Genomic DNA, 27,006 nt, shown 5'->3' on the forward strand with positions numbered 1-27,006 from the left:
TCAACCCGCATTCGGTGTTGCTGTTGACAGTCGAAGACTTCATCGCGGCTTAATTAGCTTTGAGCTGGTGGCTGAAAGTAAACAGATAAACTAATACAAAGATGCACAGCAGCTATAAAGAGCTCCTCTCTGACTGATCCGGACTGTGGCGGGAGGCAGGGGAGGGGGGGCATATGGTTACTCTGGCGCCCTTCTCAAACAGAGGTTGTACATTATGTTTTGCTTGCAAGGTAATTAGACGGCAGATTTTTTATTTTTTTTTTTTTCCTGTTCAAAGTGCGCGTGTCTGTCTCCGGGCGGGAAGCCTTGTCTCGTGTGTGCACATGTTCGAGCTGTCAGCTTGCGTGTACCTGCATGTGTGTATTTGCTTGTGCTTTTTTTGGGCAAATCACCTTCATTATAAATGTGTCTCATTACAGTAATGAGACGATTTTATTATCACTTAAACGACCTTGTCCCCGGTGCTAAACAAGGCTGGCTGTTACCAACCCAGTGGGCTTCTTCAGTTGAATCGCAGCGTGGGGCCAGGCAGGAGGTTGGCTCTGCAGGTGCTGCCAGCTGTAATTTGGACGGCGACGTCTAACTGGAGTGCATGGCAGCGCGTGCATGTAAGCATGTGCAGATTTGACTGTAGATGAGACGTGAATGTCTATATTATGTCTGGAGTTAACGGCTTCACCTTGCACGTGTTCGATAGATTCCCAATGTAACCTGATGTGCCAAAAGGTTGGGTTTATTCTCTGAATATGCCAAAAAACTCATATTATTCCTGTGTTGATATTGGGTCAGTTGCATTTGATGCGCTGAGGCTTAGTTGTTCCACATTATGACCAGGAAAAGTAAAAAATATTGACCTGGCATTCATGAGGAGGTTAGAGTTAGGGTTAGGGATAGAGTTAGGGTTAGGGTTAGGTCCTACCACCCACGTAGACTAGATCTGACCCAATAGCACACAGACAGCTGTCATTGCTAGCCATTGCAGCTATCTCCAGCAGGATGCAGCCTGACACAAACACATACAACAAAATGGTTAAGGAAAAACTAAAAACACAAAAGATGAAAGTTAGCACTCGATCCCAAACTGATCAAGCATCTATGGAATCCGCTGAAACTAGCATGACCCAAAGAGGGCCCTCCCCTCAACCGGACAAACTCTTTCTCTTTCCTGAGCTCTGCCTGTTTGTCAGTAAGATCTCCTCTCATCCTTGGTAAGCACTCAATCTGTTCGGTGAGTGACCTTTAGTTGTTGTAGAGCTTATCGCCTGCTTTTAAAGCACCCTGCACCCCCTGAACTAATCCTCGGAGCCAAACACTGCTTCCCTAATCCCCACTCCCTGAGGACCCCAATTCACCATTTGCTTTCCCTCTAATTGTCCTCAAGGCACTTCAGGGTTCACACGTTGTTTGTTTCCCCGTGTGTGTCTTTTGTGTATCGGCGAATTTACCGATCTGCAGTCGCATGCAGGCGCCGTCTCCCCTTTCGCAAGAAGCTCAGGCTCCAGGCAACCTACGCGTAAGGTGTGCGTGTGCGCTTGCGTAAAGCGTTTTACCGACCCGCTCGGGCAGGGACCGGTGACCACGCAGCCATCGGGGTGCATTTAGGAGGATTGACGCTGTGTAGGAAGGGATCAGGACCAGAGTCAGACTGGAAAGCTGTACGGGCACAAGCCCAGAATCAGCATTCAGCGGGTTAGCAGTGTGTGTGTGTGTGTGCATGTGTGCGTGCTGCAACCCCAAGGGTAACAGTTCCTGGTCACAGTCTGTGGATGAAAGTAATTGCCAGTGGACAGCAACCTGCAGCTGAGACCTGGAGATGGTGTGTGTGTGTGTGTGTGTGTGTGAAATTTCGAGATTTTGTCCAAAGAGTCTGCACCCCATAGACACTGAGCATTTCTGCAAAAGGATAACAAGGATATGGAATGCTTGACTAAGGCATGTCAACCTGTGTCAAGTTCCTTACCACTGTGCAGCCAATGACTAATATAGTGTATAAGCATGTTAAATTCTTCCCTTTTCTTGAGCTTTTAAATGTCTTCTGTCGGTAAATGGTTGGTAAATGCACAACACAGACACAGAGTCAGCAGATGGAGTCGGCCCGTCGAGGTCAGAGTGGGTGTGAACAGGTCAACTCACCGTTAAGCGGTTTTCATGGACGACTTCGTGTCATCCAAGGATAACCTTAAAAATAACCTGAAATTTCTTCACTCATCTTTTGAAGCGCAAAGGCTTTTTTCTTCTTCTTTTTTTTATTCTACTGAAGTTTTGACACATTTTAGGGCAAAAAAAAAAAAAAAAATAGCATGGAAGCCGGAGAAAATCTTCTCCTGGAAATCTTTTTAAGGCAGAAAGTTGGTCTGGAGATCCTCCATTGGGAACTGATTACGATAAATGGACATGCCGTTATAATTACTATAGTTACTCAATAAAATGTAATTGACATAAAATATACAGTGCCTCAGCTTTAACTGCCATCATTTTCTAAATATAATAGATGAATGTGGTGATTTTGGGTGAAAATTACAATAATTAGCAACAATAAAACATAAAGCTTTTTTTTTTCACACCAAACACACAAAGCATTCATACTTTTACATCCACCATGTTTTTCAGCACAAATCATCACATGTTCCACAACTAAACATCCAGCAACCTCTCACTTTTGTTTAATCAGTGTTGATAAATTAAATTCATTATTGGCATTATTATATTCTGGAGAATCTTCATTGGTGCCTTATTGCTTTAATATGTTTGGGATTTTTGAATGCAATGCTGTGAAATCACCAGCAGAGGGCCACAGAAACTAACAGTTGGAAGGACACGTCTCCCTCCAGACTGCAGTTTAAATTGAATGTGGGGTTTGGGGCAACGGTTAAAATGACATTTCCTCCTTTGGATCCGTTACAAAACCTCAAGACAAAAGTGTGCACTTGTTAATTTGTGCCAGCAAATTAAACTTGTCTTACTATGGCCTCTTAGGTTTGAATGGAGAATACATCCCACTGGCAAATATGATATTAGAGCGACAGATTTGCAAATGTACGAGGGGCTTAATATGCAGCATGTATATGCATGCGTTTAATAAAGCTTATTTTTTGCCCACTGCTGAGGTTACTGAACCAAGATGGCCACCAATTACACAGTGACCCAAACAGCTTGCACGTTACACTGTCTGCTTCTGCTGCTGTCCTGAATTCTAGCCTATATTTCGCAGAGAAAATCAAGGGCGGACATGCAGAGTGACAAGTGCCGCGAGCTAAATAAAAAGGAAAAAGTAGCAAGCAATAGACCGAGGGACCATGTGGCAGAGGGCCGGCACCCCGAGGCCCTTCCTATTCTCCTATTCTCTACTCAAAGCTACTTTAAAAAAATAAAAAAAGACAAAAACAAGCTGTCTTCTTTCACCAGAATCCACGTGAGCGGCGCCGAATTCTTGGGCTGGGTTCGTCATTTTACGTGTCACCTGGCTCATAGATCACCGGTCAATAAAAGAAAGATGAAGAGGTCTCGACACAAAAGGTGAGAGGTGGCTTCTGGCCTGATTACAATAGCAACGGGCCCCTTTGTTGAAAACACAAAGGCAGCTTCGGGTTTTAATTAACAACTCATCCCAGGTGAACAATAAACAGGATATTGCCCAGGCAGTCATCTTTTTTTTAATTTTTTTTATTTGGGAGGGTGGAGTGGTGTGGCGCAGGACACTGGGTTCTCACATGATGACTGCAGCGGTGTCACATGAGCCTCTCTGGAGAGCAAACAGGTGTTCGCATAATGGAAAGTAACACCGTTATCTTTCTTATAGCACTTGTGACTCACACAGGTAAAAGAGGCAATGATGGGAAGGGCGCCGAGAGACGAATGGGACCGGATTGCTAATAAGATTTTGGCTCAATAATAGATCAATGGGCTCGGGGCAGCACGAGCAATGCACGTGCGAGAGCTCGTCTTTGATTCAAGGACGGAAAGGATTCCCGTGCGTGGTTTATTTAGACACTGTACTTTATTTGACATCCTTTCAACTCGTCGAGTGGGCCTATTGCCGCTACGTCAAGATGCGTTGCTATTGCTCACGGCTCACGCTCGCGGCAATGCAGAGCACTAGAGCCGCAATTGGTCCGCAATTGGTAGTAGGGTAGCAATTTCCCGCAATTTCCTAAGAGTCTTTAAGGTTAGTTTAAGACATTTGGAGATACAGACATTTGTATGAGCCATGTTCGGCGAAATTTCGGCAAATGTTTCACTTTCCATTGTTGAAATTGAAGCAGGAAGTAGAAAGTGAAGCAGGAAGTACGAGCAGACTTCATCCCTAGGTTACGGCATTTAGATCCCACAGTACTCTAAAAATGCCTTTTTAAGGCTACTACAAAGCAGACCAATCACAGCTCTTGCCATATGCAACGCCCCGGCCTACGAGTATCTCCCTATGTGGCGGACTTTTGCTGCTAGGGCTGACACTGAGACACCTCACTCTCCATGGAGTTTTTTTCTGACCACACAAGAGAAGCCCTAGCCTGCCAGAACCTCTTTTCTCTTTCGCTCTGTTCTTCAAACTCATTCAGGAAATAATGTAACACTTCTCTTGCTCTCTGTCCTTTCCTGTCAGATCTCAGCAAGGCAGTCATTGACACCCTGCTTTCTCGAAGTACACTTGAAGTGTGTTGCCCCGAGGGGAAGGAGACCAAGTCCAACACCTGCCACGCAACCCTCCCTATCCCGCTGTTACTTTGCATCTGGCCACCGCGCACTCTCACCTTTGCCCTCTTGCCTAGAGTTCGCAAATTAAACCACATTTACGCAGAAAACAACCTGCGTGAAACCTCTGCACAAGTCAGAGAAATACATTTAAGCCTTTATCAAGCCCCCTGTGTTGACCTTCCAAGTTATTGGTGACATTTAGCATGCAGCAGGACCAGATATGAGCAAAGAGGGTGAAAATTAAAGCAAGTGGCTAATTCTTTGTATGCTCAAAGCGGTTTAGGTTAAATGGCCTGAAGCGCTGCTGTATTGTCTTTGAAATCCTCTGCTGCATGCTGTTTGGGTAACCACTGAAAACAGTGTGTCTCATTATGAACTGTAAATCATCGCTAACCACAGGGACAACGAGAATGTGAACAACAAACCTCTCAATGAGAGTTTAAGAAAGGCACGTCGTAGCCTGAAGTATGTTTTCGTGCTAAAGTATAGGTTGTAAGACATCATTCTTCTTGCCTTGTCATGTCTTACATGAAACTGAGCCACTGTAAATATGAAAAAGCATTTAATTGCACAGTGTTTTGTGCACCTTGTTTCCCATGTAAAGATTGCATTTCTGAACCCATGAACTTATAAATATGCCATAGGCTTTAACTGCCATATGTGTTTTTCATTTAGCTTTCCTTAAAAAAAAAGCATTATGCAATTGTTCATTGCGCAACACCACAAGGACTGGTTGGACTGCTGGAGAGAAGCGACACAATATCCTGCGAGCTTGGTCCTAAGTCAGAAACGGAAAAAAAAAAACTTGCATGTTCCTCTCATGACATGCCGCCACCTCTTATATGTGTTTGTCAAAAAGGCAGGGTCCGGAGGAAGTCGTCGGTGTCGTGACACCGCAGAGCCGCTGTGCTAACAAAAGGCGAAAGCAGCTGACCCCGCGCCTCCAGACGATGCGACGAAAGGTGCTGTCAGCACACGTTGTGAGCATTAGCCAGTGTAAATATCAGCCGGGCTGCGCAGGAGTTTGAGCTCGCATTTTTATGCTTTCATTCTGAGTGACAGCTGTAGCGGTACATACTGAATGTAAATGTCATCCGCGCAGCTCACAGCCAAAGGCGGCCACATGGAACCTCAAGTTGTGGCGACCTCTGTTCCTGGCCGAACTTTCTGCATCCTACAGCCATATCTGAACCCGGAAATGTCTCTGTGCTTAGAGAACCACGGAAGGATATCTTTTAATAGAAATGAATTTAAAGGACAAGTGATAAGAGTCTGGAAATGAAAGTCATTCATGCATGCCAAGATGATTTGACACTTGATGGTTTTTGCTTCATGCCAACAAAAGCTGAGCGATAACAGACAACCAGCATTATCTAAATTATCTAGATTGACCTTCTTTATGTGACTCGAAGTCTGGGGAGGACATGGCTAAGTGCTCATGAAGTGTTAGGAAACATATTAAATGTATCCCAACTTTAAGGACTTTGGCATCCTGACTTAAGAATTGCACTTGGAATAATAAAATGGATACATGGCCTTGAGACAGCAAGTTCCAGAAACAATCTGACAACTAGGGGGAACTGAGGCTGACGGGGGGGGAACACTACGTATAAAAACTGTAAAGAAGCCTGCTTCTCTTCTGCACATAAATTGAATGAGTCAAGTTTGCGTTAACATGCTAGCGTAGCAAACATTAGCCAAAGGTAGCTGTTGGTTATTGTTCTTGTTTCGTATGATTAGAAATAAAATGGAATCTAAACGTTGCTGCAGCAAACCAGATGCCAAGTGGAGATAGTAACGTAGCTATGGCCGCCGCCATCTTGACATCGCAAAATGCACAAATACTTTTCGAATCACATGACTTTCAAGGCAGACAGGCTTTAAATTAATAGGTAGATATCATTTACATTTATACTTCATTATTCCTTGAATAGAACTGTAAAAAAATAAATAAATAAAATTTAGCTTTACAACATGGAAGTCTATGGGAATAGACTTACTTTTCGAGCCTCAAGTGGTCACTCAATGAACTGCACATTTCGGCACTTTTACCCTGATTCATTTTTTTTTCTTTTACCTCAAAGGCATTGACTTAGTTTCCTTTGCTTATAAGGACAGAAAACACTAAGAGCATGCCAGTTCATGCTTTGCATTTTAACCATTTTACGGAGTCATGTGACATATGGGAGGGTTCGTTTCGTGACTAAGCGCGCGTAGCGAGTTACGTGCGATCTGACTCACCCCCAAACAATGGAGCAGTGGCATCATTCACTGAGAGGGCATGGCAGTGATTAAAAGAATGTAAACACATCTATTGATGCGGCTCTAATTAAAGCGCGTGATGGTGCCATACAGTACATCGATCCGGTCTCGCAGTGGTACTGTCAGTGGGTGAAACACGATGCTGTACTATAAATAAAAACCTTTTATATTTTTTTCATCATGTGTGAGTTAGTCAACACAATTCCCTGCTGTGTCACATTGATCTAATTCTGTACTGTATAACAAAGGAATTCTTAGAATTTACAACTGAGCATATGTTGGGTCACTCCTCGTACAGTGGATGATCTGAATGCTTTGATCGCTGCAGAAGAAGCCAAATTCTGAAAATTATTGCCACTTTGCATGTTTTTAAAGTTTTGGACATGGATATTTTGAACTCCAGCCCTGTGTAGTGTTTATTGGCCTTAATCCCACGCAGTTATAGCCTGTAGACTTTCTCTGACAAGACTGGTTTTGCCACAACTGAGAGTTCGAGGTGAGCGGCGCAAAGGACTCGACAGGATTCAGAAGTTTTGGTCAGGAGGCCTGTTTCTTGCGGGTCTCTCCTTTTGACAGAAAAAATAGCGAGAGGAGAGAGAGGCATTTTTTTTTCCTTTTTCTTTTTTCATAGGAATCCCTGATGCAGAGCATGTGAGACATCTCAGACTGCAGCACAGAAATTGTACAGAGCAAGACTGTGGGTGGGCCAGATCCTTGGGCCAAGAAAAAAAAAGAAAGAGAAAACACGCATAGATGCAAGAGGATCTTCCATTATTTGAGATTCTCACTGCAGATACACAAAAGTTGCCCTGTCTCCCGGGTCTCATCGCGCAGTAGGGCAGGGCTTTTACTCTCGGCTCCGTGGTTAGCTCGCTGCTTCCATGAAGATGACTGATAGTGACATCAAAAGTAGTAAAAGTAAGGAAGGACGTGGCTATGAGTGGGTGCTGCATGCCTTCAGGTCCAAGCAAAGAACACGAGCGCGTCTTCCATTTGATTTTTTTTTCCTTCCGAAAATCTAGCAGGAAGCATGCCGTCGATGGAAGGAAAGCAACCAATGATGATTGTGCACAAGGTGGCAGAACCATTATGCAGAGTACACAATCGTGTACTCAGTGAAGGGACATTCTTCAGACGCTCAACTTCCCCAAATTACAAAAGTTGACTCTTGAAGATGCAACTTTAGAGCCCCTGAATTACATGAATTAGAACTATCGTGACTACCAACAGCAGATAATAACCGAATCTCCATTGCATTATTGCAAACGGATCATCAGCTACATCATTTTCATCTTTTCAACCCACGTCCAACAGGAGAACAGTCAGACGAAGTCTCACTGTTGCAGTGGGCTAATGCCATCCTGCCCTCAGATATCTCCAGGCTCTCTTTCAGCACATATACTCCTATCTGCTGCTTTATCAGATGAGTGGGAGGCATGTAATTGTGTTGGTACAATGTCTGCTGTGTCCCTATAGAGGTAACAGAGAGGTAGCATCACACTCATTACCGATGGAGCACTGGGAGAAAGCAAGGACTTGAGTTGATTTATTTATTTTTTCTCTGCCGTTAAGTGCATCATGATCATGATGAAATTAGGGCAGTTGCGTTTGAACGGCCGCCAACAGACGGTTCCTTTGTGGACGTCACCCTCCTTTGGAGTTGGCTTTTATTTTTAATGATGCATTTCAGCGTACAAAAATGTCAAACCGGAATGCATGCATGTACTGGAGCCTAAAGCACTTGGCTCAGCCTCTTAAAGCTTACAGCGTGGAAATCTTTGGGGTCCAGAGGAAAAAGAAAAACAAACATGATTTACTTCCACTTAAGTGTCGATGTATTTAGCATTACAGGAAAAGATACAGTTAAGTTAACCTATTCTATCCATCCACCCACCTGTTATCTACGGTCATCCTATACAGCGGTGGTGGGCAAACTACGGCACTTATTGAAATTTTCAACCCCAGCTTGTTATTGTAGGACCTCTCAAGACTTTTTTACTTTTGTGAAATTTTTAAATTTCCCCCACAAAATTAAATTTCTTTGACGAATCCAACATATTTTAGTAAAGGGATAAATGGAGGCAGAAGACATTATTTTTCTTTCATTACATCACTCATTCAGCGCTACAGGAGCTGCCTCAGGAGCGTTGCACTAGCCGAGACCTGTCGGCCTCACCCCTGTCTCTGCTGAGTTAATCACGAGGCCCCGTATGACACGTTAACTCTTTCAGGTTCCCATTCAGTCCCCAGGTGAAATCCCAGACCCACCCTGCTATGTTTACGTCATGTTTAGGTTTACGGCAGTTGGCCACTCTACTGTTGCACATGTTTGAAGTAAAAAAATAAAATAAAATGTATATTTGAACCTGTGTATTATTTTAATAGCTTAATATTGAATGCAAAATGATAATGATATATATTTGGCCAAGTTTAATATTGAACACATGGTAAGTAGGGGGTCCCTACTTAATCTTTCCATCAGTTTGGGAGTCCTTGGCCTGAAAAATGTTGAAGACAGACCATTAGAACATATTATCACATTAGACAACATTAGGACACTTCTTCATGGTAAATAATTAAGCAGGTATGCTCAGCCTTCATGCAATTTCGCCTTTATCCTGCAGCATCTTGCGTTTCAATTGATCCCACTAGATGCCGATGTTTGCCAAATGCTGGCCCGGCCCATCTGTGGAATTTCAAAACCCAGCCATTGAGACAAACATTTACTCACCCATCAGGCTGCAGGAGCCTGATGCCTATCCCAACTGGCATAGGGTCAGAGTAGGGCAAGACCCTCGACTGGTTGCCAGTCTATGGCAGGGCCGACAAATCGTTAGCATGGATGTGCTTGGACTGGGGGAGGAAGTACCTGTACAAAATCCATGCGGGCAACCCAGAAGATTCAAACCTTCTTGTTGGACAATGCTAATCCCTAATCCATTCTAATTTGGTAGATTTGGATGGTATATTTAATTCTATGTACATGCTGCTGTCAGCCAAGTAATTAAAACAGCCAGTGGTGGACATCTACATTGTCGCTGTGCCACAGTTGATGTGTTGCTTCAGTTCTCGTATAAATGATCTCATCATCTGCGTAAAAATGTGCTTTATGTACTGAGGGTTACCAATTTTTGTTAATTTATTATCACACATTAGTTTAAATTGTTAAAAGAAAACACTGGGAACTTGCTAATGATGGTCAATTGCTTTTCTATAATATTTTTGAGTAGATTTGGAAAATTTACAGAAGTGGAAGTTGTGGTGCAAACGCATGATCGGTTTATCAAGGCTATCTTATTTAATCCTAACCCTAACCCTCTCCTCCCACTGTTCACTGTCCCAGTGAAACTCTTATATCTAAATAAGTCATTGTGCAGAAGAGGAAGTGCTCCACTATTGAATTACAGCGTGCGACACAAGCGTGAGGTGCTGTTTGGTTTGAAAACATCATTTTGAATATGATATTTGAATAAAGTTATTCACGCGCTCCACCAGCGTAGGAGTCGTATATCAGTGGAAGTTGGGTGGAACTTGCACAAAGGCCTTTCCTGTCGTGATCAAACATCAGATCAATGGAAAATAAGTCAATTATTAAACATGCAATATCAGCACCCAGTCTCGTATCGCCTCGGTCCACAGAAACCAATGCAAAACAACGCAGATATGGATCTCATTGTCTAGATTTTATTGTTTTTTAATGTCTGTGTGATAGAGCACCTGCTCAGCAATGGCACAAAGAAGTTGCTGACAAAGGCACTTAATGGCTTTGTGGCTTTCATTATCACACTGTAGGGAAGTAGTTAAAGAGCAACAAGAAGCCAGAGAAAGTGTGTCTAATCTCTAAGAGAATGAGGCATTTGTCTGGAGAATTATTTGAAGAGTGACTTTGCATAACTATTAAAAACACAGCTCTTTATCGGTTGTAAATGTTGATTTTAAATTACTTGCAAGCTCACTCTAAGATAACAGGTGAATTTTATACTGCTAACTCAGAGGACATGGTTCCAGAACTCGACCGTAACCCTTGTTGTACTTTCAGGGCTGTAATTTTCTCACTTTTTTTTTTTTTTTCACGCTTCTACTTTCTCTGTCCTCCTTTGAGGAGATCAATCTGGTTCGGGTCACCATTGAGGTCAAGCGTTAGATTTGCACCGTACTATGAAGTTCCATATGGGAGTAAATTTACACTAATCCTGTGACAAACCCACTTGGATTTAAGCGTCTGACTTGCAAGAAAAGTGAGGCAGACATTCCCGGGCCCCATCTGAAAGTGATCAGTCAGAGGACTGTGGAGAATTACAAGCAGGGTTTAGTTGCAGATGAATCAGTTGCCGTCCCAAGGTTACTTACAGTGGTTTGACGTTTCAGGCTGTTTTGGCTTTCAAGTTGTCGCGCAAGAGCGTGAGCGGAATAGCGGTGGTATACTTAGCTTCCGCTCCGCAGGGAGGTCAGAGGTGATTCACAACTCAGCTGGAACTAGTAGCACTTTGGATTCATGTTCAAGGACATGGATCAGCTTGAACCCTGATTTGCTGCATGATGGAAGGTGTGCCACTGTGCTGATCGACCTCCCCCACCACCACCACAACCACACATATACACAAGCACAGATTCTGTCATGTGTTAAGTGAATCCTAAACCTTTTTTTATATATATACACATATATATATATCTGTACTCAACTACTAATATTCACATTGCGTGGAAACCATCCTTTGGGGCTTGTGCTGCAGGCAGGCTATTTAAAGGCCGTCGATGCAAGATAGTTTTTTTTTTTTTTTTGCTATGGTATTGTAAGAATATCCAAGAGGAGGAGCTCTTTAAAACTGCCTCGGAGCTTCCACAGCGACTATTGCAGATATAAGACTCGGAGATACGGGAAGTTGTATGTTTCTTCATTAAAAATAAAATTTTGATTTTGGGTCGAAAAGAGTTGCAGGGCACAGATTAAACCCTTTTTTTGTAATTTGTTAACTATTTTTTAATTAATAATTTGTGTTTAAAGTGGGATTTGTATAAAAACAAATCCAACAAGACGAATCAGCAAATATATATATTTTGTCGGTATATTTATAGGAGTGACTGTTTGCTTTTATTGTGAAAGTCTCTAAAGGAACTTGCGCTGTGAATTGTAGGCGCCTTGACGACGCTCTTCCTCTCTGTAGTCCACCTCTACAGCATGCAAATGACCGAGCAACTCTAATATATCGCAGATTGGTTAACTACACAGAGCGCGCGGCGCTGCGCGAGAGTGGGACACGGTGCGCGCTTCCGTCCTCTGAAGTGGACTGTAAAAGAAAACTGGGAAAGGGTTTATTTTAATTTATTTCTCCCAAAACGCCGCTTGACGCCCCGCGCCTCGAACCTGCAACTCCGGCCGTAATTAATTCCAGCGAGGCTGAAGGAAGGAGGGAAGGAGGGGAAGGAAAGGAAGGAGGGCTCATCATCCCGGGACCGGAGTGAAAACCGCACCGCGAGACCCCTCGGAATAATTGTGATTGACAGCTGCTCGAGACTCGAGAAAGACTGACGTTAAGTTTTTCTCGCGTGATTTTTTTTCTTTCTTTTTCTTTCTTTTTTAATTTAAAAAAAATGAGCTCTAAGGAGTGAAGTGGTACCCAGTCTCCAATGCGTCGGTTCCCCGCATTTACAGATGGACTGAGAACGGTTCATTTTGGACTATAGCCTTCCCTTTTTTTTTCCTCTTTTTTTTTTAAACATTCATTTTTGTCATCAGTTTTAGCCGGTAAGTCACCAAGCAGCACCGATATTATGCATATTTTAAAATCATTAATTGATTGAAACTGTGTCTTTTTCTTGTCCGTGACACTGTGGGCAGGTTCCAACTCGCTCAAGTATGTTAGCGTGTAGCTCATTGTTATTATTATTATTATTATTACGGTATTATTTTAATGCTATTCCGTGTAATGCGCAGTGTTAGTAGTAAAACGCAGGCTGTTCAATTAGTGGCAGGTTTAGTGGCTGGTTAAAATTTAAATAAATAAATAATAATAATAAAAAAAAAAAAGGCACGTAAAAAGTGCCTGGATTTGACAGCGAGGGAAGAGAGAAGGACTAGTGAGTTTTCCTGAGGGGGCTCCATTACCTCGAGCACACCTGGCTGCCTGCCACACGCAGTTACTGTATCCTACGGCGCTGTGCTGCCTTATGGTAATGCAGACCGGTGTGCCTATACACTTCATCCCATTGCATAGAGAGAGAGAGAAAAAAAAAAAAAAAACTTTTCTTGGATATTTTGTTTCCCCACAACTCAGCGTTGAAACTTTTCAGTGCTAAATACATGCACAGGCGTAATTACCCTTCCCGGTCACAGGTGTGTTTTTAATGAGCTGCGTCACGACTTCTAACAGCCAATCAGAGAGGCCGGCGTTCTCCCAACCGCTTAATCTCATTATGTCACCGGCCCGAAGTGTGCATCACAAAATACATCTTCAGCTGCATTCACGCTCCATTGCGTCATTTTTTTTCCTCTATTTTTTTTTTCCTGCAGTGTTGCACTTTTTTTCTTCTTCCCAATTAGAAGATGAGGTGATAGTTCTATTTAATGAAGAAATAATTAGCTCTAAATTGAGAATTGCATAATTGAGTTCTGGACTCAATTTTTTGCTCGGATGAATCTGGGAAGGTATGGGCAGCCTAAATGCCTTAAGATTAATTATTGATCGGTTGCTCTTGTGGGCCAATTTATCAGGCTTGCTAAAATGAAACGACTTGTGAGTGTGCACAACCTATTGTCAAGAGGCATGTATATCTTTTTTTTTTTTTTGCAGCTTTAAAGCTGCAAATAATTGCCCACCCACAGGAAATCAGGAAATTGCTCTGATGTTTTCTCGCAGACGTTAGCTGGTGTGGAGGGACGCGGTCCCACTGTTTGCCGTGAAGCGAAAGGTGTGTTTGGATTGTCGTAATGTGTGACTAGCCAAGGGAAATCGGCCGGAGTTGTGCGAGGGCTCCAACTTTATTAGTGCGCGCTATTTTCAGCCGGTGAAATCCTGCAGATATATTGAGAGAGCTTCTGCTTTTCTGAGGCACACAGAGAGCAGGCAGCCCACAGAATATTGAATAAGTCAAAAAAAAAAGAAAAAAAGGAAAAAGGGCTGGAACAAGGGGCAAGGGAGTTGAACTATCTCTTGCCTCTTGAGTGGGCGGATGTCATAATTATCATTTCTTCAGGATTGCGGTGGAGGGCTGCGGGCGCTGGCAGGATCTCTGCAGATATGTGGGTGTAGCGGTGGTGTCGACCCTGTAGGGCAAGCCACATCACTTCCAATACAGAGGGAGAAGGGACAAGTCGCGCTGTAATTGGTGCCTGGGAACAGTGGCAGGGTGCTCGGGAGAAGTCTGATAGGCGGTCGGGGCGGGCGGGCGCACGCACGTAAACAAGGCTCGTGTTCGCGCCAGAGCAATAGAGTGGAGGGAGGGGGGGGCTCTAATCTGGTATCCCAAGTCAGGCTGGAATGAAATAACCCCGAGCTGGACGCAACAAGTCTCGCTATCTCGCTTTCTCATTCTGTCTTAGCCCGCGAGCGAAAGCGGCGTTGCAGGAAGTATCACTGGATGCACCCAACTGTCGGTTAGTGACCACCGAGTGCAACTGTGTGCAACACGTCGACTGTTCCACGTGCAACTGCGAGGCAGTCGACACATATTACAGAGTGAGAGGACTTACTACCTGTTGTGAGAGGCTTTCCGTGTAATTGTCAGTCATTCCGGATCATTAAAACTGGTGGTTTGTTGCATTGCTGTTGTCCGGGAGGCTGTATTCCCAAACACCTGGAAGAAAATGACCTCTTTCACTGAGAGCGCTTCTTGCTATAAAAATCTCTGTCAAGGGGAATATAGAATTTCACCGCTTCAGGCCAGTGGATCTCTTATTGGAGTTTGGCGAGTCAATAGAGGCCTTGCAGGCGTTCTTACTATTTCTTTTATTTTTTCCTCTAAAAGCACTCACGGACCTTGCTTAAAATTTTAGGTGGCCCAATCGAAATGTGGGTATCATTTTTTTTGAAAACACATTCGTGACAGGTGTATGCTTTCCTTCTATCCGTGTTGCTTGTGAACGTTAGGAAACCTGCTGCTGGGAAAGTAGCGCGTGCAACGCAATGGGATGCGGCCGGCGCTCTGATGAAATGCTCAGTGAGCACATTATTTAGGACAACAAACACTCCACTGCGTCCGTTTCAAATGCAACACTCCCTTCCCTCGCGCCGGTGTCACGTGTCGCACGCACACACTTCTTGTGTTGTCTGTAAATGCGTTTAATCTCCGGTTTCTGTTATGATCCCAAGCATTTTAGCTGTAATCCGCGTCCAAAACAAATACGGAATCGTGGGCGGCGGCGTTTTCCTGAAAACTACATATATATTCGACTTTGAAGCTTTTGCTCTGGTAACAGGTTCCAGCAGGAGCTTACGATGCTGTCCTGAGTCTTTAACTGCCCGCTGTGGCATTCCTACTTAATTGGTCCTGAAAGGCCTTGTTCAGTTGGAGGCTGCAGGTCGGCTCAAGTCTCTGTAGTTGTTAAGTCATCAGACACTCAATTAACTCAGCCACAGTACCTGATCTGGAAAAAAAAAAAAAAAGAAAGAAAGAAACTGCACAGGCAGAAAACAAGATGACTTGAACTAAAGCTGCTTTAAAGTTGCTGTCTTGAGTGTCGAGACGAGACTTTTCATGTGAAAATATACCGGCTCTGTCAGCCCTTTGAAAAGCATCACCCCCTCTGACTCGTTTGTCCTCTAAGTCCAGTGGGATTGGACTGTTTCCTGACTTTTACCACTCGCTCACGGTCAAATATTTGAACTCCACGACCATAACTCCACAAATATAAGCATGTATATAGACGACACGCTCATTTGCATACATCTGTCGGCCCTTTCATGTCGTGTTTTCTGTGAAAAGTACGAATCCGAAAAGCTCAGACTCTATCAGCGTCCTGTTAAAGTCTGCTCTGTCTGATAGTGGCTCCTCCAATAAGCCTTGATATTTCCATTGGCTGTAGATTTTCTTCAGGCTGATTTGCATCAGCCGGCTCACGGTGTCACTCGGGTGGAGATTTAGTTCTACTGGCTCTGCATCATAAAACAACTAATACTGATCCCATTGTGACACGGGGATGAATTATCGGAGTGTCTAGTGAATAAATAGGGAGAGGTCGGAGCAGGGAATAAAAATAAGAGGCATGCGTGAGCCCGACTGTGATTTTCTGTCAGTTAAAACTCAGTGTCTTCGTCATAATCTTCAGTCCTTCTGTCAAAAAAAAACAACACAGGAACCGAGAGATACGTTTTTTGCTAGGTTGGCTGAAAGTTAATCCACGCGGCTTAAAGATTTGCCGTCATTGTTTAGTTTATTTTTCTATTCCCGCCTTGAAAACGTGCAGCTACTTTGGAAGCGGTGCAGCCACGGAGAACAGCACCAGTCACAGATACTGACGTAAAAAAGCTTAACGGCATGCGATGATGATCAGATACCATTCAGGTATTACTAATAACAAGCAGATGTGGTCCTCAGAAGAGCTTCTGATATTATGGTAGTTCGTCCAATTAGTAGTGAAGCAGGGTTCTGTTGAAGAAGCATACAGTAATAATTAACATCTGTCACAGTAAAACAATACATACATGAAGCTTTCATCAGTATCAAATCGAGACGTCTTAGAGTGCGAAGGGTGACGAGATGATTAACAACACACACACAGGTTTCAGCCATGCTGATACCATTTGATGTATCATTTTCATTTTTTTTCCCCCCGTTTATGTCGTTCTAATAACGATGTTCACAAAATGATAGGTATGTTTTTGCGGACCTTATAATTAAGCCTCTCATTTCGTTGACGCCGACACCACAGAACGAACTCGCCGCTGCCCTTTGTTTTGTTTGTCTACCTATAATCTGTGGCTCCTTGGAGACTGCAGTTTCGTTATCGCACGGAAGACTTACTCTTATTTGTGGACTGAATCATAAGACTGTCATTACCATTACCCTGTGGCCTTTTTTTTACTGGGGGTGGGGACAGCGTTTAAAGGAGCAACCGAAACGGACGAGAAAAGATAGAGAATGGAAAGTGTTGTGATCTCGATTTAAGGGGGGATCTTTACAGATTTAAAGCATTATCGAACAATTATCACGATCAGCACTATTAGAGTATATTTTTTGCTTTTGCCTGATTTGCCAGAGTTTCCAGCTCCTGGATTGTGTGGTCTGAGCAAACGTATCTACAGTGTGCCAGTCTCGCTGGTGAGTCACTGTCGACCAGAACGTGTCCCTTTTTTAAAGGGACAGCGATGTACACACGAACATGCATCTGTTCGGTGCAGATGGGTCTCCAAACAAAACATACCTTGATGCCACTGTACGCTGGTGTTATGTGCCTGCTCGTTCCGGGAGAACTAATTACTGCGCATTAGTTAAACAGACCATTTGAAATGCAAGCCTGCTAAATCACGCTTGCCAGGGGAGACGAGACACCCACCTCACACACAGACGCACACTCCGCCTGTGCGCTTCTATTATTAGTTGTATCTTGCATATGTTCTCCATCCGAAATTAAGGCCCACCAGCAGAGAACACTAACTGAGGAGGCTATACAGCGAATGAAGCTGCTTAGCTGGATTGGTCACATCGATGGGGGAATATTCTATCTACAAAAGACTGCAGTATATCAGGGCTCCCTGCTTCTATCTCGCCATATGATCAGGTGGCAGCTGTTAGAAACCACTGCATGAAATGAGCTGCACACAGCAAATCAGGTTTTTATAACAGGCAACTGATAATGTTCCTAAAGATGCAATCCTTGTAGAATCTGTGGATGTAATAGCTAAAGGCAGAAAGGTCTGGTCCAGTTGTTCGGTTTGATCCTTGCTATCTTGCTACGCATTAGCTTGTGTGCATGCATAAGATGCTACACTAAACATTATTTATATGGTTCTGTCAGGAAACTTTGGACGTCAGTGAATCACAATTTACTCTTTCAACCTCCCTGTTGTCAGGGTCCATTAATCAACTCGACTGCAGGTGGATCACCAATGAGGAGAAGTGAGGTCGTGAAACGCAAAGAACTCAGGTGACTGAAGCTTTTGAGAGTATTTTAAAAAAATCAAGCATATTCTGGAGCATCTCCAAGATCCACCCAATGAGTCTGAAACACAAATACAGAGTGACTTTTATCAGTTTTGAGTGAATTTTGGAGGATGGTTTTATCTGTCGGGTGCCACTGGGGATAACGAGCCTTTTATACTTGAACATCAAGTTGCCTCACGCTACGGAAAAATGAATTAGGCTTCTGCCTTATAGGCTATTTGTGGCTCGAGCATGCTTTGCTTGCTTTGACAATGATGAGGATGGAACATGACTATAGCTGTGTTCATATTATCTAAAAATAATATTCTAATCTGTCAGCTGGGTAGTGTGCATGCGTTTGGGTGCAGTTCGTGCAGTCGTCGGCTCTGTTTGTTTGTCAGTCAAAGTATGACAAATGTGTAAGTATGAGCAGCGCTTCACGCTCGGCCGTCCAGTGCGTGAACTGTGCAAAATCAATGGAAGGCAAGGGCGTACGCTCTTCAGTAAAGATAGCTCGCCCGGCGCCAACCTCTGCTTTGTGAATGTAAAGAAGTGTGTCAAAGTCAAACTGTCAAAGTCCAAGTCCTTTTGAAGACGGAATAAATAAGGAGAGCTGTCAGAAGCTAGTGCGTGCGGCTCCGTTCCTGTTTCACACCACATAGAAAAGTCTCGCCATTTAATCTAATGAATCAAAGCTAATTATGCCAGTTGGTGGTGCACGGCTAGGCAGCCGAGAAAAAGAAAACTAATAAATAGAATGAAATCAAGTAGAAAATAGAATGCGAGGTGATTGTAGTCATGAAGTATGGTGCAGCAGCTTGGGGCCACAGTTGGGAGCTCAACTCCCAGACTTAATGTTTGCTGCCTTACTGAGGCGTCCACGAGCAAACACTGAATTATTGACACGTACAGGGCTTCACTAGCCTCACAGCTGAATCCGACCTCTTGGAGGTCGTGTCCACAGGATGAATTTTAACACATCAGCGTGTCACGTGACGTTCTATTGCTGATTCAATCGGCTGTTAATGAAATCATTTCGAGTAAGAACAGTTTGATGGGTCCTGCGAGATATCAACCATCGCTTCGCCGCACTGGAACAATGCCGTTTATATTTGGCTTAAACAAAGTGCGAACATGCTATTTGTGGGTTTATATGTGGACAAAGAGTGCGCTATACTAGGGCTCGGTGTGCGATAAACATTTCATCAACAGATTTTCCTCGTTCCCCCTCTGCCGTCTTGCTCTCTTCGGCTCCGCAGTACTTTTTTCAGCCTCATCTCACCCGATGTTAGACAATGGGTTGGCTTCGCTCACATGCATGAGGAGAGATTTCACAGGGCTTCAGTAGCTCTCTAATTGAATTGTCTGAACAGCAAGGGATGCACATTTCAATGTGTAAAAGAGAGTACGGCAGAAGACTGGCACCGGAGGAGTGTTTCATCTCCTGGGCCCGTCACGCTGCGTCCCATGCAACATTGATTGCCTGAAAAATGGATCAGTTAGAGAAGTCTGTTTGAAATACAGAGTGCATCCGTATTGCCTTCCCCTATCTGCCCTCAGCCCCGTTATCACGAAGCGCGCGATAACATCTATTAATAGTCCCGTTTTTCATTTCATACTTACTCCCGAAAGCCATCAGGGTCACAAAGGTGAGCGCTTCCTCGGCTGCCACGACCAATACCGGACTCCGCGTACAGTACATAAACGAAGAAATTAAAAGAAAATGGCCACATATTTTTTCGGGCCCTAGGTTTCGGAGCCGTTTTCTGAATGTATTTAATAGGTTCCGCAAATTAGGTATTTCATTTTGGTTCACCTCTGATGAAGTAGATGAAGTTCTATTTGTTTTGCATATTATTACTGGTTTATGAAAATCATTTTCAAATTTGGCGGCTTTAAAAATGTTTTACTAAGGTGTGACTTCGATCATATTTGTCTTTATCCTCAAATGCCAGAATACAGTGTTGCTTATCAGGTATTTCTCATTATCTTATCTCATTATTTTTGAAACACCTCGCTAGTTTAAGCAAGTTGAAGCTATAAATGATCTATAATGCATTGCTTGTCATTCTGACGGATATTTCAATGGCGGGACTAAGATCGCCAGAAATCCCTGGCGGCAGGAACACGCGATTAATTATTCTGGTGTATTCCGTCTGATGTTGTGTTAATTCCCTGTAGGAATCACTAAGGCAGGGGTGGCGAGATTTATGATGCATGCAGTTTGAACTTTCACTTGGCCTGGTTAGGTTATCAATTTTATTTACAGTGATTTATTCATTTTATTTTGGTTGGTTTGGTCGATGATTATTTCACTCTCTGCGTTTGAGGTGGTGATTATAGTTTCATGTTATGTAGGATTCTCTGGAAGAGCTCAGCGTTTCCCAGGTGTGCGCAGCGAGGAATGTGAGTCCGGAGCAGTTGGCGGCTGGAATGCTGAGAATGACCTTAGGGTATATGCCTGTTTAACTGAAAGATGCTGGAGATAGTGTTAACTTGGTTTTCATCAATAATTTTGACCTTAACCAATAGCACAAAATGTTTCTGAGGCATGATGAAACAAGAAAGAGGTGAAAGAGTAGAACAAGTAAATACTGAGGTAATAATTACACAGTGTTTCCAATGTAGCTTTTGCTTTTTAATGTACTTCTATTTATTGTCTTTAGTAGTTTGTTCAATGTGTTATGTTCCTATTCTACTTATGTGCAGCAATTAGTTTCGGTTGTGGTTGTTTTTAAAGTGCTACATAAATAAAGTGGAGTCGACTGTTGGAGTTGAAGTGCATCTTCTCCCCATTGAGATTTTTCGTTGTCTCCTTAGGCACCGTGAATTTTAACTTCACTGCTTTTCTGGATTTTAGTCAGGTTCCAGCAAGCGCTTAAATTATACATATTGTTATACTATGTGCTTTTTGTATGTGTTTAATCTCTCGTTGTCAAAGTGCTTTTGGCTTGAGGCTATAAGGAACTGCAATACTTACAGAAGATGAGCCTCATGTCTAACTGACTTTCGGTAGTGAGAAGAATTTCTGGAACCCGTCAAAACAGGGTAGAGCACTTCTTATGTATCGGTCATGAGTCAGAGGTTTTTCGCTTTTTGACAAACACAGGCTGGAGTTGCCGAACTAGACTTGCTCAGTCTTGCTGGAGTGACTCTTTCCAGATGCTAATCGGATTCATTAGCAGAACAGCTGTCATCTTTCCCCGCCTCAGCTCTGAAGGTTTCCCTCAGTTAACAGTGAATATGTAGCCGATCCGGTCCTTGATCTTGGGGAGGATGTCTGCACTTCTCCGGTCCTCTGAGAGGATCTCGCTTTTGATCCGTCCTGATTTTAGTCAACTTAATGGATTTAGATGTGGTTTCCGAGGCTGCTCATCATTAAAATCACATTGCAACGTTTCCCTTGTCACTCAATATAAATCCTGCTCAGAGTGAAGTTGGAGTTCTCCTCTTAACAGCTTGCTTAAACTGCTGTCAGTGGATTTTGATTTCTTTTCATTCACAGTAAGAGAAGACTCCAACCGGCTTTAGAAACTGCACAAAGTAACGCTGTCTTTGTCTCTCTTTGTCAGCGCTAAGGCCCAGCCCTTTAAAAGGCAAAAATGTAAACAAATTCTTGAATTATAGGAATGAGCTATTGCGATATACAGATAAATCACAGATTGGGTCTATGCAGGAAGGCAGATTACATCTCAAAAAATATTGTGCATTTTCAAGGTTAAACCTGCTGCTGGCCTGTTAAAGCTGATGGATAGAAAGTGGTGCACTGCCAAATATGGTCGCTTGTGTTCTTAAATTTTATTTATGCTTACATAAACTGATAAATGGTAAAATGTTGCGTTTCAGCGCTAATACTCCTACTGTCTGTGTTCCCGTCCCGGTTCTTCAGTTCGCCGCTCGTAGAATAGAGCGGGAGCACAATCAGATTAACGGTATCAGAAACCGAACTCATAAATTTAGGGTTAGCTCTGTGATTAGGTCACCGTCAGACCCCGGCCCTTCGCGGTAATTCATTTCCGTTCATTATGTACGATACTTGTTCGAAATGTTGCTCTGACATGGACTGAACTGACTTCTGCGTTCGCATGACTCACGCTGAGTAAGTCTTTGTGCAAATGAGTCTGCACATAAAAGCTCAGAGAAATCAGTCAAATGAGAAAGTCCTTTTTTTTTTTTTTTTAAATGTACCATTATCCCACTGTGAGTCACTGGAAAGAAACTCACTGCTCACCCTGTGAAATGCATTTGCTCCCTGGTAAAATACAGTGTACTGATAGATGAAAAGTTGCTACACACTAATACAGACATTACACAAAGTCTACAAAAAAAAAAAAAAGGAAAAATACATGACACTCATAACTTTGATTATACCTTCAAAATGAAGTAGTCTTTTATGGAATATAATGTGTGCAGATTAGTCGACATGAAAGCGCTATATTTTTCATGTTTTTGCACTAGATAAAATCAATTGTAGACAACATCCGTGCTTTTATTGAAGATGAATGTCTCTTCTTATGTCTTTTTATACCATTATCCTTTGACACACAGCAACCAAAGTTCATTCACATTATACTTGTATAACATTTGGATCAATGGGACTGATTTCTAAAACAAGTGAACCTAATGCTGTTTTTTTTCCCCTCCTCCCCACCCCTCCTGTCCATGCTTGTATTCTTTCTTCACAGATATCTCAGACCGAAATGCTGCCCTGTATCATTTTCATCGGCTTGTTTCTCACCGCGGCCCGATCTCAAGATATCCATCCCTCACAGGCATCATCCTCTATTAGCGAATCCTGCGAGTCCTTGTGCTCTTGCGAGGTGAAAGACGGCATCCTTCATCTTAACTGTGAGCAGAGAAACATCAGCAAAATCTCCCAAATCCAAGTCCCGTCAGGTGTGCCCTTCCACCTGAACCTTTACAAAAATGACTTGGTTGAGCTCCGTGCCGAGGAAATGGAAGGGCTTAAGAATGCCCTTTCACTGCACATCGGGGGTAATAGCATACAAGAGCTGGAGCCAGGGGTCTTTAGCACTCTGAGTTCCCTGAAAAAACTCCACATAAATAGCAATTTCCTCGTCACCCTGAAAGAGGACACTTTCCAAGGCCTGGTGAATTTGGAGTTCCTCCAAGCCGACACGAATTTCATTCGGGTCATCGAACCGGGTGCCTTCAACAAACTGATGCGCCTCAAGGTTCTCATCCTCAACGACAATTCCATTGAGTTTTTACCCAGCAACATTTTTCGCTTCGTGCCCCTCACCCACCTGGACTTACGCGGCAACAAGCTCCAGACGCTGCCTTACGTGGGGTTTTTGGAGCACATCGGACGGATAATGGAGCTTCTGCTGGAGGACAACGACTGGGTCTGCGACTGTGATATTTTACATCTGAAAAGCTGGATGGAGAACATGAGGGCGCAGTCGGCGATCGGGGACGTGGTCTGCAGCACCCCGCATCACCTAAAGGGGAGCATTCTGGCTAAAGTCAAGCGGGACGTCCTGTGCCCGTCCCACGCAGATATCAACCTGGAGGAGCCGTCCAAGTCGCTGGATATGGTTGTCACCCCTTCGTCCAAAGTGTCTCCAGTCCCCAAGTTGGTTAACGCTAAAGACGACGCCAGAGCACCGACGCCCTCTCACATTCCCGGCAGCCCTTGCGTGGAGCACTGCTCTTGTCACAATCACCCCGTGGCTGGTTTTCTGATGCACTGTCAGGACCGAGGAATTCAAAAGGTGTCGGATATCGGAATACTTCAGCAGAGCCCCACCAAACTCGTCATGACGGGAAATATGATTCAGAAGCTCCTGAAATACGATTTTGTCACGTACGACAGCTTGGAGTTGCTCAACCTTGCGAATAACCGAATCGATTACATCGATAATGAAACTTTCCTCAGCCTGAGCAGTTTGAAAAAACTCTATCTGAACGGCAACAGGATTGAAAAACTGTTCTCCACTATGTTTGTGGGACTCCACAACCTTGAATACCTGTATCTGGAATATAACCTTATCAAAGAGATTGCTCCAGGCACATTTAATCCCCTGCCAAACCTGAAGCTGTTGTCATTAAATAACAACCTGCTCAGCTCTCTTCCTGCGCAGATATTTCGCAACGTGCCCCTCACCAAATTAAACCTGAGGAAAAATCTGCTTATGCACCTGCCAGTGAGCAATGTGCTTGATCAACTTGACTCGCTGGAGCAGATTTATTTAGAGGACAACCCCTGGGACTGCAGCTGTGACTTGCTCAGCCTCAAACAATGGGTCGAGAAACTCCGAAAGGACACGGTGGTGGGCTCCATTTTGTGTCACACCCCGAAGAAAGTGATGCAGACGGAGCTGAGGAGCCTTCATCACGACGTCCTTTGCCCCGGTTTAGGGACCTACAACCCCGGGTCCCCAGGCGGGGAGGAGAGCGTGACGGCGACGATAGGGCCTGAAAACGGCGAGAGGAATTTGTTCATCGCCCTCACGGACACCATCCCGCTCTCTGTGCTCATCTTGAGCCTTCTCATTTTCGTCCTGATGATTATATTCTGCTCAGCCGGGTTGGTGGTGTTCGTGGTGCACCGGCGGAGGCGAAGGGCGAAGAAAAAAGCAGCGGAGGAGCAGCCTCGAGAAAACACCAGCAGCAGCTCACCCATCCACTTACACTACAGCATGTACGGGCAGAAAACGACGCACCACACTCTGACGCAAAGAACCGGGTCCGCCACTCTGTACGAGGAGAGATCGCACAGTCCCATCGTGCAGATCTGCCGCAACCCCACCTACTGCTCCCAGCACAAGGAGCACGACGCCGATTTGGATTACAGCCTCGACGACCCCAGCGCCAAGCACCACGTCTGCCGGAGCATCATGGAGAAGGAGAACACGTCCCCCCTCACGGGAAACCCGAGCTCAAAGTTCAGACCCATGGCCGGAGAGTGCCCCGCGGAGTTCGTCACTCTCGGGAATCCCAACTCCCTGTACAGGAACATTCTGGAGAGGGAGAAGGAGCTGCAGCAGCTCGGAATAACGGAGTACCTTAGGAAAAACATGCCCCAGCTCCAGTCGGCGGTAGACATGCAGGTCCCGGGGCACCAGGAGGAGCTGAAGTTAATGGAGACAATAATGTACTCAAGACCACGCAAGGTCATGCTCGAGCAAACCAAGAACGAGTACTTTGAACTTAAAGCTAACCTGCATACTGAGCCAGACTACTTGGAAGTTCTGGAGCATCAAACTGCATTTAACTGAACAGAAAAGACAACTGTGTCTATTATAAGTTTAAACCAAGTGCCTTGTCCTGTTTGCCCTCCTGTACTTTCCACAGTGTGAACACATATATATATGTATATATAAACATATATACATATATATAATGGGCACATCTCTTTGAGTTTAATTGTAGCACAGAATGTAACTGATTTCTTCTTTTGTTACCTTTCGTCCGTCGACAGCCGTGTTATGTAGCTGCTGAGAGCTGTCACATTTTTTTGGCCAAATGTAATTTCAAGAAGCAATCGCAGTCTGTCGAGCAGGCCCGGGTTGAAATACACTCAATCATCTTTTCACAATTGATTAAATTTCCACGGCGTTAATGCAACCAAATGAATTGATCCGCGCGACCCACCCCACCCCACCCCCACCCCACCCCGAGCATCCTGTCTGGATAAAGCAGATGTTGAGGAAGAAGTGAGTGGATTTCAATCACCACTTGACCCAGAATCGCTGTTTAATCAGTCTACCCTGACTGCGTGTATGACCTGATTACACCCTCTGTCAACATAAGCCAGCTGGAATGCTGTAACCAGAATGCTCATTGTGCCGTAGAGTCAAGAAATTGCCAACTGTATACTGAAAAACAGTGAGTGCGCTATCCCCAATACACTGCACAGTTATTTATTTTTATACAAAATAATGATATTCACATAAGTATGTTTTTTTTCTTTTCTCAATCAGTAAATAGAGCACTTCAAGTACAGTATACACAACTGTTACGTTGTAAAAATGCATTGCACTAATCAAATGCCATAAGATGGTGCATGACAATCAACAGAGTCCTGCTGAAACCTTTGGTTAGTTTTATTTTTAAGAAGAAATGAGCCGCTAATGTGTATGTTCATTTATTGTGCGCGTACGTGTGTGTGAGATTGTTCGACGCCACTATTTCATGTCTGACGGTTCACGAAGCAGCGTTCAGGAACCTTGCTCCGTCCTCATGCTGTCGTCGTCCGGCTTTTGGACTGATTAAAAGCGGGCTTTCGTTGGGACGTTAATGGTGACCGACGAGCGCCAAAACTGAAGCTCCTGATTTTCTCGCAGACGACCTTTCAGTTTCTCAGCTCACGTTTAACGCAACGGACAGCCGGCAAGTGACACCCGCAACTCGGACATCGTCATCGATCAGGATTTATAACGTACACTCTGGAAAACTCATTTGAACAGTTCATGTAAGCACACACTCTGTAGCTTTTCTACTTAACTAGATTTAATTATTTATTCTGTATATTTTGTATATACCTACGTTCCATTATATCTTTGGTTTTTGTGTGCCTTCAGTGCTGTACAGAATATAAACAGAAGCTGTAACTGAAACAGGAAATAAAGAATTGCAATATTACAGAGTGATGTAATGTAATGGATGGCTAATTCCTGCACATATACGGAATTGTACCTCATAGATAAAGAGTACTTTGGTGCACAGCCTCTCCGCTAATTGACTCACCAGGAAGTCCAACTAAAAAGAATGACATTTTCTGTCAGTGTGTTATCAGCCCTCTGCAGTACATGTGTATATGTGCATGATGTACTTGTGTAAACAACATTTGGTTCTTTTCCCGCTGTGTGAATAATTTAACCCCCCACAACGGCTCAATACTAGTCCTTAGTCACACAACTGCGGCTGCAGGGGTTTTCACCATCCCCACTTTTCTTCGTGACTTTCATTTTCTCCTTCTCTCTGGGGAAACAGCGGACCCTCTCTAAT

General features: G+C 43.9%; 1 protein-coding gene across 1 annotated transcript; it reads left to right on the forward strand.

Moving 5' to 3' along the window:
- Positions 1-12,035: 12,035 nt before the first annotated feature.
- On the forward strand, positions 12,036-26,640 carry slitrk6 (SLIT and NTRK-like family, member 6). The gene is made up of 2 exons (XM_047577051.1): positions 12,036-12,700; positions 22,719-26,640. Exon 2 carries the CDS (start codon positions 22,734-22,736, stop codon positions 25,272-25,274), a length of 2,541 nt encoding a protein of 846 aa, XP_047433007.1. The 5' UTR covers positions 12,036-12,700; positions 22,719-22,733; the 3' UTR covers positions 25,275-26,640.
- Positions 26,641-27,006: the final 366 nt, after the last annotated feature.

This window comes from Mugil cephalus, chromosome 23, assembly GCF_022458985.1.
Source record: "Mugil cephalus isolate CIBA_MC_2020 chromosome 23, CIBA_Mcephalus_1.1, whole genome shotgun sequence".
NCBI classification, from domain to species: domain Eukaryota; kingdom Metazoa; phylum Chordata; class Actinopteri; order Mugiliformes; family Mugilidae; genus Mugil; species Mugil cephalus.